At 42.2% G+C, this 13,643-nt stretch overlaps 1 protein-coding gene across 2 annotated transcripts in view; it reads left to right on the forward strand.

Annotated features, from left to right (window-relative positions):
* Positions 1 to 13,643, forward strand: part of KCNQ3 (potassium voltage-gated channel subfamily Q member 3) — a 274,082-nt gene that overhangs the window by 227,690 nt on the left and 32,749 nt on the right. For both annotated transcript variants that reach the window (XM_014573849.3, XM_075920121.1), the window contains exons 4-8: positions 634 to 806; positions 3,376 to 3,531; positions 5,445 to 5,555; positions 6,812 to 6,907; positions 8,714 to 8,808. In XM_014573849.3, coding sequence (XP_014429335.2) covers positions 634 to 806; positions 3,376 to 3,531; positions 5,445 to 5,555; positions 6,812 to 6,907; positions 8,714 to 8,808 — 631 coding nt within the window. The remainder of the gene's footprint in view (positions 1 to 633; positions 807 to 3,375; positions 3,532 to 5,444; positions 5,556 to 6,811; positions 6,908 to 8,713; positions 8,809 to 13,643) is intronic.

The following is a 13,643-nucleotide window of genomic DNA, read 5'->3' on the forward strand; positions in this document are numbered from 1 at the left end:
AAATGGAATTAAACAGCAGATAGGGTTGCCAGGTGTCCGGTATTCACCCGGACAGTCTGGTATTTTTGCCTCCTGTCCGGTAAAAAAATTCAGAAAATACCGGACATCTAAGATGTCTGGTATTTTCTGATTTTTTTCTCTGGCCAAGAGGTAAAAATGCCAGGCACCTGGCAACCCTACAAATACTCAGCGCCTGGCCTCTCCCCTCCCCACACCCGAACCCTCCCCTGGCTCCCAACATCCCCAGCCCCCCAATCCCAGACCCCATGCTTACCTGGTTCTGCAAGGCTGCCAGCACAAAAGACCTAGGGGAAACAATGACTGCCCTGGGTCTTAGTGCTCAACCACTTCCCTCTTCCTTTCCCTGCACTCACTCTTAAAGGTCTTAAAGGGGACATGCTGTTTTAATGCTGTTTTATTTATGTTTTTCTTAATAAGTCTTGGAGTCCTTTTTTTTTTTTTTTGCTCAATAACTTTGGTCTCCCCCCCTTCTTTTTCTTCAACGGAATTTTTGGGTTTTTTTGAGGGGGACGTGCGGGTGTTCGGTATTTTTGTTTCAACCATCTGGCAACCCTAACAGCAGATGATGGACCCACTTTTTTATTAGTCTTTGTTTTCCTTTATGCTGGGCAGATATCTTTGTGCTAATTGCCTCTGTGCCGGTGGTAGCTGTCGGGAACCAGGGCAATGTTCTGGCAACATCGCTCAGAAGTCTGCGCTTCCTTCAGATCCTACGGATGCTCCGAATGGACAGGAGGGGAGGCACATGGAAGCTTTTGGGATCAGCCATTTGTGCACATAGCAAAGTAAGTGAGGAGTTTGCACGATTAATCTGAGTTAAGGAGAAAGCATCCCAAAACGGAGTCAGATCAGACACTTGAGAAAAGTATTGCCTAGTGTTTAAAGCAGCAGGCTAGTAGTCAAGATCCTGGAGTTCTGTTCCCAACTTTCCTGCAGACATGCTCTGTCACCCTAGTCCAGGGCTACTCAGAATGAGGCCCATGGGCCTCATGTAGCCTGTGGCCTGGGGTGCAGTTTGGGTTTATGTGGGGCTCAACACACGGCCCACAGGTGGGAGCCAAAACAAAAAAGTAGTCAATATAATGGTCTTCTGTTGATATGCATTTTAGTAGTTAAATTCCTGGACTCTCATTGCTCATTAAAAGTGCTGTCATATGGGTGAAAATTGGATAAATATTGCATTTTATTCTCATCAACAGAACTGACTTAAATGGGGCTTGCGTGTAGTGTAGTCTTGCCCTAATCTTTGTATTCATGCCCATCAGTGTAAAAGAAGCTATTTGCATGTAATCAACCATACTTAAGTTGTAGCCCTTGGCATGCACTGTGAGTAACATTGTGCCCTCGGGGCTTCCAAAGTTGAGTAGCCATGCTCTAGTCAAATCTCCTATCCTCTTAGGTCCTGTGAGATGTTTTGGCCTTAACTTCAATGGGAGTTTGATCGTGCCCTTATTCATAAAGTGTGTCAAGCTCTTGGGAAGATAGCCCAATATAATAGTGAAGTGTTAACACAGACTTCATGACACAGATCAAAGGTGTGGAATTCCAGTGGGAGAGGGGATTCACAGACTTTTCTCTACATGGCAACCATTAAGATTTTGGATCTAATTTCCACTCTGCATCAGATTAAATTTTAGTTGTGATTGCTTGCGTGCATTGAAGAGCAGCTGTCTTCACTCTGAGGGGACTGGGAATTTCTTTGTCACCGTTTAAGAAGAAATATAAGTTCACCAAATGGTCAAGTTGACTTACGCATCACTGGAGTCTGGGTCCAGGAGGTGATTTCTGATCCTTGATGGGTTTGACATCTGCATGTCAGAACTCACCTTGGGCTGACCCTTACACAGACCTGTGTCCAAAAGGCATCATCTGACTCTTAAAAGAATTATCCCTTGAGAAATATAGTAAAGAGCAGTGACTGGGTTCCCCTATCCCCCCAACCCATTTATGTGAAACTAAAAGATTTACCCAGCGTTGCTCCTTAACTCAATTCATTTTTGGTTTTCTTAATTTAAATAATTGGTCTAGGATGGGGCTGGGGATGTGGGATTCAGCAGGCAGGTTATCCCGGGGAGAGAGGACAACCCCAGACCTCTCTCACCGCAGCAGATTGGGGCCAGGTGAGAAGCACTTCTCCATGGCTACTGCAGCTGCAGTAGGTATAGCCGGGGGAAGGGTTCATGTCCCCCACTTGGGACAGGTCCAGGTTTGTCTGCCCCCTGGGCTCCCCAGCCAGAGTGAGGAATGCAGCAAACTCTCTCACTTCCTGACAAAGGACTCTGGGGCTCTGATCCTACCTTTTCCAGTGTGGGACTCTGTGACTTTGGAACACCAGAAGTGGCAGATGTTCAGAAGTGCTGAACACCTGTAGCTGTTTGTTTATTTATTTGCATTACTGTAGCACCGAGATGGCCTAACATGCTAGGTGCTGTACAAACATATAGTAAAAAGACAGTCCTGACTCCCCCAAAGCTTACAAACATGCTTGGAAATCAAGCTACCTTCTCCACCAAAACAATATATATTTAGGTCCTAAACCTCCGTGCCTTCATTTATACATCTGTAGCATTGGTATACTCCTGCCTCGAAGGGGTGCTGCAAAACCAGGGCCAGGTTGAAGCCCAGGCAATATACGTCTCTGTAAAGGACTCCTCAGCTCATTGGATTCCCTCAGTGTCTCAATTTTCTCATTTAAAACCATAGGAGGTTTCTAAACTGATGGTTGTGAAGAAAAGCTGAGACGTGTGACTCAAATGTAACTGATGCAGTGACATCGGCATGAAACCTGAAACAATAGTGTTGAGTGGTTAAACTGCCCCAGGCACCTCGATGGCTTGTCATCTCCAAAACCCACTGTGTGTGTTGCGGCAGGAGCAATAGAGAGCAACAGCCCCAGTCCCTCATCCCGAGCAGATTCACCTTGGCCGCTGAGGTAGTGTTGGAGGCTTCCCAACTGCTTTGCTGCCTCTCTGGGATCATGGAGAGGGGAGCTTCTGTAGGAGGGAAATGAGGGGGGCATTCCCAATGAGAGGCTAAGGCCCTGGTGCCAGGTCCCATGGAATAATGAGGCTGTGGCTCTGAATCCAGCCATGAGCCAAACTACAACTGCAAATTGCTTTTATTTCCTCAGCAGCAAAGGTCTTTATAGGTACTAAGTATCATCACAGCTCTGCGGTATGGAACAGCCAGCGCTTTGCTGCATTGGACCCGGACTGTAATCCAGAAAGGAACGACAGTTCTTGCTGTTCTGCACTGTGTATCTCTCCTCTTTTGTGGCTCAACGTCTGGTGTTGCCATCGCAGAAGCTGATGCTGTTTTCAGTCTCCCCCCTTTTACAGTCTGTTTCTTTTCCAGGAGCTCATCACTGCTTGGTACATCGGGTTCCTGACACTTATTCTCTCCTCATTCCTTGTTTACCTGGTCGAGAAAGATGTGCCTGAAAAGGATGCCCATGGAGTCGAGATGAAAGAGGAGTTCGAAACCTATGCAGATGCACTGTGGTGGGGGCTGGTAAGTCGCTGTAGAAACTGTTTCTCATTTGTTGGTTTAATGGAAATAAAGCTGTCTCTGGTTGAATTAGAGTATGAGGGGAATGGAAGGAATTCGGGTAAAATATTCAGAAGCACCTAAATCCTATTCTCAGAAGTGATTTGGGTACTTAGGAGCTTAAGTCTGGCTGAAAATCAATAGGATGTAAGCTCCTAAGTGTCAAGTAAGTTCTAGTGACTTTCCGTGAGCGTTAAGCTCTCGTGTACCTAAATCACTTTTGAGATTGAGACTTAGATGCCCAGGTCATTTAAGTGTTTTTCAAAATTTAAACTCTGGAACTTCGTTAGCTGGAGCCTAAGGGCCAGTCTTTAGCAACCAGCAGCTCCTGTTTAGTCACCTACATGAAGTGGCCAGATTTTCAAAACTCAGAACAGGGGGAGCTGCTCCTATGTTCAGCACTTTTTGAAAAGCTGGCCATTTACAGGCCTAAAGAGAGGCAGAGCTCTTATGGCGATCTGTCTGTAATTGTGGGTGTTGAGCTCTCTTGCAAATGTGGCTCAGAAAGTCTGGTGAAGAAATCCCTATGGCAGAGATTTTCAAAGGCACAAGTGGGAGTCAGATGCCCAAATGCCCCTGATTTTCCCTGGGTTTTTGGCACACAACTGTCCATTGTGCTTCTGCAGATCTGAGAGGCAAGTTTGAACCCTAGAGGATCGTAATATATGAAGTCAGTCCCCCACGAGTGGTCTGAGTTTGGCTTAAATTGATGCGTTGTATGTTTCTGTTGGAAATATGTTGGGGGCATATTCCAAGTGTGAGGGCAACTGCAAGGTCATGCTGCAGTCTGAACCAAAGATAATCATGGTATAAGACCTGAACCATGGCATTGCCCCTTTGTTTAGAATACTCTCCAACATCCCTCTCACAAAAACTCACAACAAGTTGAACCTTTCTAGTCTGGCACTGTCTGATCCATCAATATCTGTGGTCTGACATGATTTTAGTTACCCGGATATCCTCTTACCAGGGATATGGCTAAGTTTCCTGTGGTCTCATAAAGTTTGTTTAAAGCCACTAGTCCCAACTGTCAGTGTTCTCTGCTGTAATTTAGCTCTAATTTACTCCCACATGTCTTCAAAGAGCCCAATAAGCAGTGGAAGTGTTGGTAATGCTGCTAGACAATATTGACATCCTATGGTCCAGCAAATTCTCTGGTTCGGCCCCCATTCAGGTCCCGAGGGTGCCAGACTAGAGAGGTTCAACCTGTACGTGTCAATTTAATCCAAACCCAAATTTGGCTACGTCTACACTATGCGCTTTGCCGGAAGAGGCAATGCAAATGAAGCGCTGATTAGCATTTTCTCGTGCTTCATTTGCATAATCTCTTCCAACCCGTTTTTGTGCAAAAACATGCAGTGTGGATCTGTCCATTTAGTGCAAAAATCCCTTTTTGCACAAGAATCATATGCCTCTCGGCATCTTAAATTTAGATATACTGGAGCTTAACTCTGACGTCTTAAATACTTAAATTCCGCTTATATTTCAGCAAAGGATATAGGTTGTAGTGCCCACTGTGATGGCATGTGCACAGACCCTTAGCAGAGAAGAAGCTTCCTTTGTTGTTATGTAAATAGCACCCCTGAGCAGGGTGCTGTTCAGAGAAGGAAGAGGATAAATTCATTGACATCTGTCATACTCGTAGGTACTATGATAAGCACCATAAAAACTGTATATACAGTTTATGTTTTCCAGATTGCTTGCAGAATTCATGCTGAGAATGTGTGTGTTTGTGCATTTTCCTACAATGTTCAGAGGTCAAAGCAAAGATTTATAAACTGGTCATGCACGTTTGAGGGTAAAGCTTAAAAGAAACCCTCCTACTCGTCTATTTGTGTTGTCTTTCTTATGGAATGGCCAACCCATTCTCCCCACAGATTACTCTAGCAACAATTGGCTACGGTGACAAGACCCCCAAAACTTGGGAGGGGCGGCTGATAGCAGCCACGTTCTCTCTTATTGGAGTTTCATTTTTTGCTCTTCCTGCCGTAAGTACCATCCTTCTTTTTTGTTTTAAAAAAACCACAGAGATAATGATGCAGAGTGGCAGACAGAATTGATGGACCTCTGGGCAAGTTGGGAGGGGGAAGTCTGTGTTTCCTGAAGGGGCGAAGCATCACAGAAGTGGAAGCGCTGAGGTAGCTAGCCTTTAGCACCACCCATACTATGCCATGCCCCTCTCCCGCTCCCGCAGTCAGTCCTTAGCATCACCCAGAGCACACTGATGTCACCCCTCTATTTTTTAATCACCAGGCCCCGGGGAAGTTGCTCTCTTTGCCCTCTCCTCACCACCACCTCGGCAGACGTATAATAATCTTGTAATAATTCCTATAATAATTCCAAGATGGAATCTTAATCACATTCATGCATGCTGAGGGGAAAGCAATCTCTTTTCTCCCTGTGGCTAAGATAAAATGGAGCTGAATCTGAATTATCCTGTGTGCTGTGCAAAACTTTAGAACTAGGCCTCTAAAGAGAATTTTTCAGGTTTTGTTACAAACCTGAGGCTTGGATCAAATTTGCAAAAAGGGTAAAGGTAAAGTTTTTAAAGGTGACTTAAGCCCTTAACCTTACTGAAAGGCAATACAATTTGGATTTCAATGGGACTTAAGTTTTTAAATATCATTTTAATTCCAGCCTTAGATTCCTAAATTGCTTTTCAAGATAGGATTGGTCACCAAAGCCCCCAAGTTATTTTTGAAAAAATTAACCTTGATCTGTAAGTGTCTCCTGTGTGGTTGTGCCAACTTTTGAGTGGCCCGGGACCAACCTGTGGTTTCAAATAGAAACAGTAAAAAACTTGGAGCTTGAGATTGGTCTCCTATTACCCAAAACTTAAAAAGAAATTCATCAGGGATGGGTGCTCAGGTGATGCAGTATCCAGAATATGGTTCAGATGCACCACCTTGGAGTTTAGCTCGGTTTTGACTGAAACAGGGGAGGAGGAAAACAGACCAGCTGCACATCTTGTTATTCAGAAGGCAATAGAAGACTAAGAAGCTTTTTGAAAATCTTGTGAAATGTGGGCCTATGGTGAAGGCAGGGTTTGTCAGAAAATGGTGGTGCCCTGTGAACTAGAACTGCTAGAAAAGTGCACTGACCCATTTGAAATGCTCCCACTAATTTCCCATAATTCTGATTGTCTCATCCATATGTTTTAAGAAAACTTTCTCCTCAGATTTTATTTTATTCTTGTGTTTTCAATCAAACAACACGAGACAACCATTACTACTTCTGCTTTCAGGGCATCTTGGGGTCAGGGCTAGCTCTAAAAGTCCAGGAACAACATCGTCAGAAACATTTTGAGAAAAGAAGAAAGCCGGCAGCCGAACTTATTCAGGTTAGGATTCTCTGGGTTTCCTTCTTGAAATGATAGTGCATAATAAGGGTGCTATGTAATAGAGCAAGGAATTCTCCTTTGAAGTTCTTATTTCCCTGTGCCATATATGGGTACGGCTAGACTACAAGTTTGTTGAAAAAAGATACACAAAATGCGCTCCGCATTTTACGTACCTTTTTCCGATTCTTTTGTCGAAAGAGGCTTTTCCGACATTTGGCCCAGCTAGATTGGGCCAGATGTCAGAACCTCCTCCCCTTTCTGAAGCCTGCTTCTTCTTCATAGAACGAGGAATACAAGGGCTTCCGAAAGAACGCATTTACTCTTCCGCAAAAAAAAAAAAGCAGAAGAGCAAACGTGTTCCCTAGACGCGGCGGAGTTTTTTCGGGATACCTCCAAAACCCCCGCAGTCTAGCCGTACCCTATGAGAAGTTGTGTTTTGTAATGAAGATGTACATTTTGAAGTCAGACAAGATGACAGGATGGTCCCTTCTAGCATAAAATCTCTGAATTCGTAAAACTTTTGGAGCAAAAGTGGCATGTTTAAAGAGAAATTATTCATTTGGCTGAAATTTTCTAGGGAAACACCCCACCAACCTTCATTTCAGTGGTCCAGAATCACCTGAAACAAGATGGCAAAACCTTTTGTGCTGTGCGCTGGGGGGCAGCAGAGGGAGAAATCGCCTATTTTGACAGGCCCCAGTTTCCATTGTTTCCACCCTTTTTGTTGTAAAAACTCATAATTATATGGACTGTTGTTCAAGAGTCACTTGTTTCTATTGATAAGGGCTGCAACATAACATGCATAAATGTTTCTATAAAAGAACCAAGAAGAAAAAGTAGTTTGCAAAAGCAAAAAAAAAAAAGTCTGTTACGCATCCCTGGATTGCTGGCTGTCTTAAGAGTTAGTTCAAAGTACATTTAATTCAGTGGAAAGGCTGCCATTGGCTCCACTGGGATTTGGATCAGAGCCTTACATTTTATTTTGTAAAAAATTATATAAAATTGGTAGCTTGGATGTCAATCAGTTTGACAGAAACTCTGTATGCACTACAGGCCATGTCCTGAGTCAAATGATGTATTGCTCTCTTTGATATAAATGGAAGCTGTGGGTATTCAGCACCTCTCAGGGTCAGACCCATTCTTAGGAGAAATAGGCTGAACAGCATACTTTTACATTAAAATTGTTATCTAACAAAGCACAAGTTACTGTGAGGATGTCTGGATAGGGTTGACTCACTGATACTGAAGAATCACTGCAGAACAGGCAGGCAGGGTAACCACAGTACGGTTGTTTATGTACTAATGAAGTTTGATAGTGCCGAGTCTAAAATCACTCAAGAGAACTTTCCACAGCAGTATATTAAACTGATTGTTGCCTGCTAACCAAGGCTCTTTCAGATTCCCAGAAACATCAGACAGATCACCATTGTACTGTACATTCCACTTAATGCTCTTTTGGACTGATCAGACTTTAGAATAAAGTAAGATTAGTAGTATGTAACATCTTCTGGGCATCTGAAAGTGATGGGCAGTGCACAATACCTTGCCACATATGCTGCTCCTGGGAACAGTTTTTGAGGACTGATGTCCTACCACTTCTTTTTCCTATTATACTCTTTACATGAACTATGGCACCATCTAATGGCCACTCTCAATATTGCTGTTTAATAATTCAGGGCGACTCACTGAGTACGTGCATTGATACCTTCTTTTGAGCTAAGAAGAGTAGTAACTGGCTGAATTCACTTATAAGCACAGATAAACATTTCCCCTAATACTGCTAATGTCCCTTCATGTGTTATCCAGGCTGCCTGGAGGTACTATGCTACTAACCCCAACAGGATGGATCTCGTTGCCACCTGGAGGTTTTATGAATCAATTGTATCGTTTCCATATTTCAGGCAAGTGTTGTGCTGCCCGCTCAGATCAGTAATACCCTATCCAGCAGAACCCAGCCAGGACATGGGATCAGTGTTTCCTTTAAGCAGAGTGCTTATGCAGCTGCTGAAGATACATTCAAACCGAGCTGATTAGCAGAATCCCCATAACTAGGTTTTGTGTTTCTATTGGTGGTGCACATTTGCACATGCCTGGGTGCACATAAAACATTATTCCATACATGGGTGGAAAAGATTGGAGGGAACATAGAATGGGATGTGGAAATTATGTGGCTAAACAATGTTTTGGATAACTGGGCTGTCTCAGTGTTACTCATGCAAATCAGGGAACATCGCTAGATTTCGTTTAGAGGGAGGTTTCAGGCCATAAGGGGTTCTGCTGCATAAACCGATATATCTTTTCTGATCAGTTGCCATTTTGATAATCTTTTCCAACACTGTCCTTCACTATTGTTTATTACACATCAATTTAGTGTTTGCAGACTTTTCTGTTTTGTCGATAATAATTCAGTTCCATAGAGGCTGGGAAACTAATTTTGAAACCTTTGAGTTTTTGAAAAATGGATACCATACACTGGGGAAAAACGGTATTTGTGTGTTGTTTCTCTATGTGTTTTGATTTACAGCCCCTAAGAATGGGGCTCTGCAGCCCTAATAACTTAGTTTAAATTTTCCTCAGAGTGGTGCAAATGGGCCCTTATAGAGGAGCTTCCACCAATAGATTTTAGAAATATTCTTGTGTCTGTCAGTCTGTCTGTTAATTTTTTTTCAAGAACTCCTCCTAAACAGTAAGAACTAGGACCACCAAATTTGATATGCAGATTCCTCTTTTCCTAACTTTTAAAGCAAGGTCAGGGTTTCGTTGTGTCAGGAAAACAGGAGGTGAATGGAATGGGATTGTTTTTTATAACAAGGAAAGGGAGAGGGCTGTTAGGAGGGACAGTTATACTGCAGAGTGACCATAGGGGGAAGGCCACACCACTGCTCCCTCGCGTGCCCACCACAGGGGGAACCAAAGTTACTACCAACCTGCCTTTAGCCCCCATGCTAGGCAAGGGGGCATTGGGTGGGAAGTGCAACCCCGCAGGAGCCGCCGACAGCAGTTCAACATAACCCCAGACAACCCAGAGAGCCTCTGGGGACAACAGTCCATCATGGCCCAGGGCACCCCAGGGTGCAAGTGTGGTCCCCAGTGGCTTTGGGAACTGCTGCCACTGGCCCAGCACATCGACAGATACCCTGGGAAGCCACTGCCTCAGTGTGAAAAGCAAGTGTAAAAATGGTAAATTATGTAGTATATAGTGTGTTCAGTATATTACTACAGAGCAATACAATAATCCACTTCATCTGATGTAATATACTGGCATGCATGCACATACACAGTCTTATAATGCGCACAGACACAAATACCCACACACATACGCTCATGATAACCTGCTTGTGAAGCTATGCTTTAATTTCTATATATGGAGTAAGAGGCTTGTTTTTCAGATTCAGGTTCAGTTTGACAAGTTGTTAGTCTGAAAACCATTTCTGGCTGTAAACTGAGCATGTCTGATCGTGAAATCATGTAGAGAAAATAAATATGGAACCCCTGAATGCATTGTAGCTTAAATAACTTTTCTGACTCTAAACTGTCCTTTAGTTCATCAAGAAATGTTTCCTCTGTACAAGAAACAGATCCTGAAACTATTTAGGTGATACTGTTCATAGGCTCCACCCAAGCATGGGGAAATCACCCTAGATTCCAATAAATTTAGGAGGAAGATCCCAGTGTAAAGAAAAGATGGGTCAGATTTGTAATATTTCATAGAAAAATACTGAGCAAAGAGATGACCACTTTACTTTAAAATAACCTTAATATATAATAATTAGAGATAATTTAGGTCACAGCCATTCAAAGAAGGGAATTCTATTTCATTTAGAATCTTATGCTGTTCACATTTCAGTGGCATCTGAATGCCTTTGACTTGAGATGAACAAAAGATAGTGATAGTTTTATTCTTGGAAATATGACAGAACATCTGTAGAAAGGGGTGTCATTTATCCACTGCATTAAGGATACATGAATCTTTGAAATTGTCCCAATTAGGCAGGCATGCTGCTTTTCAGATGTCAGTTAAGTGAACTCTGCTATGTAAGGCCTTTTTTGTGTGGTATTACATATCTCTCCTCTACTCTCTTCTGCAGATTTCAGGGGCAAGTAGGGAACCTGCTTTTCAGGTCAGCTTAGTGGAATTACACAGCTCAGAGACAAGCTGAGAAAAATCTACCTGACAACAAACAGGCCTTTGATCTATCCTTTCTTTTTCTTTCTGTCTGTCTGTCTTTCTTCACTAATAAATCGTTTGTGAGACAGAGTATGAACCTGCACCTCAAAATCTGCAGACTAACTGTCCGTGTCGACCCTGCTGATGCATATTATTTGTTTGTTAATTGACTTTGATCTAATCCTCTTTGAAATGGGAGAATGAGCAGAACTTGGCTTTTAACAAAGGGGAAAACTAAGAATCTACTATGGAGTCAATTTCTTTTTGTATTCTGGATTTCATTCAGTATGTCATCTCAGGAGCAGCTTTGTGTACCTCCATTTTGATTCCTGAGGGAACTTGTAACATGGATTTTACAGGAAACTTTGGGAATAGGTGACTGCCACACAAGCCAATAGTCTGTTTTTATATGTAAGGGTTTTGTTAATGCTGAGATTCTTTCCCCTGTCTCTTGAACTGTATGGGCCAGTGTTTTGACCTCACAATGATGGGTATAGTTCAGAACCCAAGTATAAGATAATAATAAACTGAATTAATATTGGCCTTTTGTAAGGGGAGCTCTTTAATTGTCTAATGAATCCAGGGGAAAGAGCCAAATGATTTTTATAATTGTCTCCTTTTACAACCATTGATTGAGGGTATGATGTTGCAGTGGAAAGAGTTCACGAGAAATAATATGTTGGGAAATGGGGTCATCTTTTTTCTTGCCGTTTTATCCTCAAATCTGCTCTCTGAGTTGAGGTGCCAAAAACCAGAAACACCTCAGCTGAATGGAAACTTTTGCAGATCTGGGCATAAACCTTTCTGTTCCTCAGTTTCCCTTCTGGAACATGGGGATGGTAATCCTTCCTCACATTGAGCTATATAGATTAAAAGTGCCACGTGAATACTAAGTATGAAAATTACTATCTACTACCTATATGTACTAAGGTATATTACTATATCTATGCATATTCCTGTATTAAAATTACTATCTACAATCTATATGTCCTAATGTGTATTCCTGCATAATGTAGATAGTTATTTACTCTCTCAGTAACCTCAGAGAGAAAAGAACATGTCACATGCCATTACTGAAAGAATACATCACAATGTATTTACTAACAAAATCTATCACCCTTACTAGTCTGAGATGTATTGTAAAATAAATCTTCATGGGGGAAAATCCCTTGGAAGACTTTATTTAGGATGCAGTAATTTGTCAACTTTTCTCAGTTGCCTCCCTACTATTCAAATTTCTGTTTTCACATTTTCCTCAATGTTAGGGTCATAAGCAGCTTTAGGTGGGGGTCATGTCAACCTTTTCTTTAGGGCTAGTTAGGTGGGGAATGCAAGAACTACTACTTTTGTCACTTGGGGTCAATGATAGAAAAAGATTAGGACCTCTACTCTACAATAATGCCAGAAGGAAAACTTCTCAATTTAACACATACTTTTTCTCTCCTTGCTTTTTCCTACTGCTTTCACTCTTCTTTTCCCCAAAAGAAAAGAGCAATTGGATGGTACTGCTAGGTACGTAACTGTCATGATTATATCCATGCTTTAAAATCATTATTGAAGGATGTTTTGTGGTTATTGTTTTGCTTGTATTCTCACATTCCACTAACCAAAAACACTTTTAACACTGTAAATATTAATTAAAACAGTCTATTTCCGCATGACCCCTTTATTCTTCCCTTTAATACTGGATCCAAGATACCATGTCTACAACTTGTAAGGTACTATGGGATTTTTGTACCTAGCCTAACTAGTTGTTTATGTTTAGGGATTGGCCTAAATGGACTTCTGCTAGACTATGCAGTAAAATCATGGCTTAGCACTCATGTTGTTATAGGAAGAATTGGGCTGTTCTAGCTAACGTTGGTTATTATCATTGCAGTATCATGAGACATCATGATTGTTGTAATTCACTACATTCACAAGCTCAGAATTACTCTGTCCCTTGGCAGTTCCTAAAAAAACCCAACTCTTTCATTTTGGGTTTGATGTAAAGTTCATTGACATCCTCAGTGGAAGACTCCCCTTGACGAAGATGGGCTTATTGAAGAGAACTAGGATTTCTTCAATGACTGCAAAGGAATGGACTATTGGTCAGACGGCAACTCCGGAAACACACTTGTAACCACATACATAGCAAGGATACAAATTTCAAAAGTGCCTAAGTCATTTAGACACTTAGTGAAACTTGACAGGACTCGGGCTCCGAAGTCACTTTGGGGCTTTTGAAAATATCACCCTGGGATTCCTGTTTTCCCTAGGTTGCGGCTTCTTTTTAAACAATGGCCTCCTTCAACAGAGGGGTAACTGATCTTGCAATTATTACTGCCAGGCAGCAGAAATTAGTATCTCATGAAAGAGGTTGGGCTACTCCTGAAAAATCAGCAGCTGTATGCAGTTCTCATCAACTTTAGTGGACTTTGAATCAGGCCCTCTGATGCAATCAGTATGACATTTTCCTTTCTGTTTGCTAATGGTTCCATAACAGTTCAGACAATTACAAATTACTAAGGGGCATACTTTTCTTTCTTTTCTACTCTTCTACTCTTGCAGCATTCCTATAACATTAAA

Source organism: Pelodiscus sinensis, chromosome 2, assembly GCF_049634645.1.
Source record: "Pelodiscus sinensis isolate JC-2024 chromosome 2, ASM4963464v1, whole genome shotgun sequence".
NCBI classification, from domain to species: Eukaryota; Metazoa; Chordata; order Testudines; family Trionychidae; genus Pelodiscus; species Pelodiscus sinensis.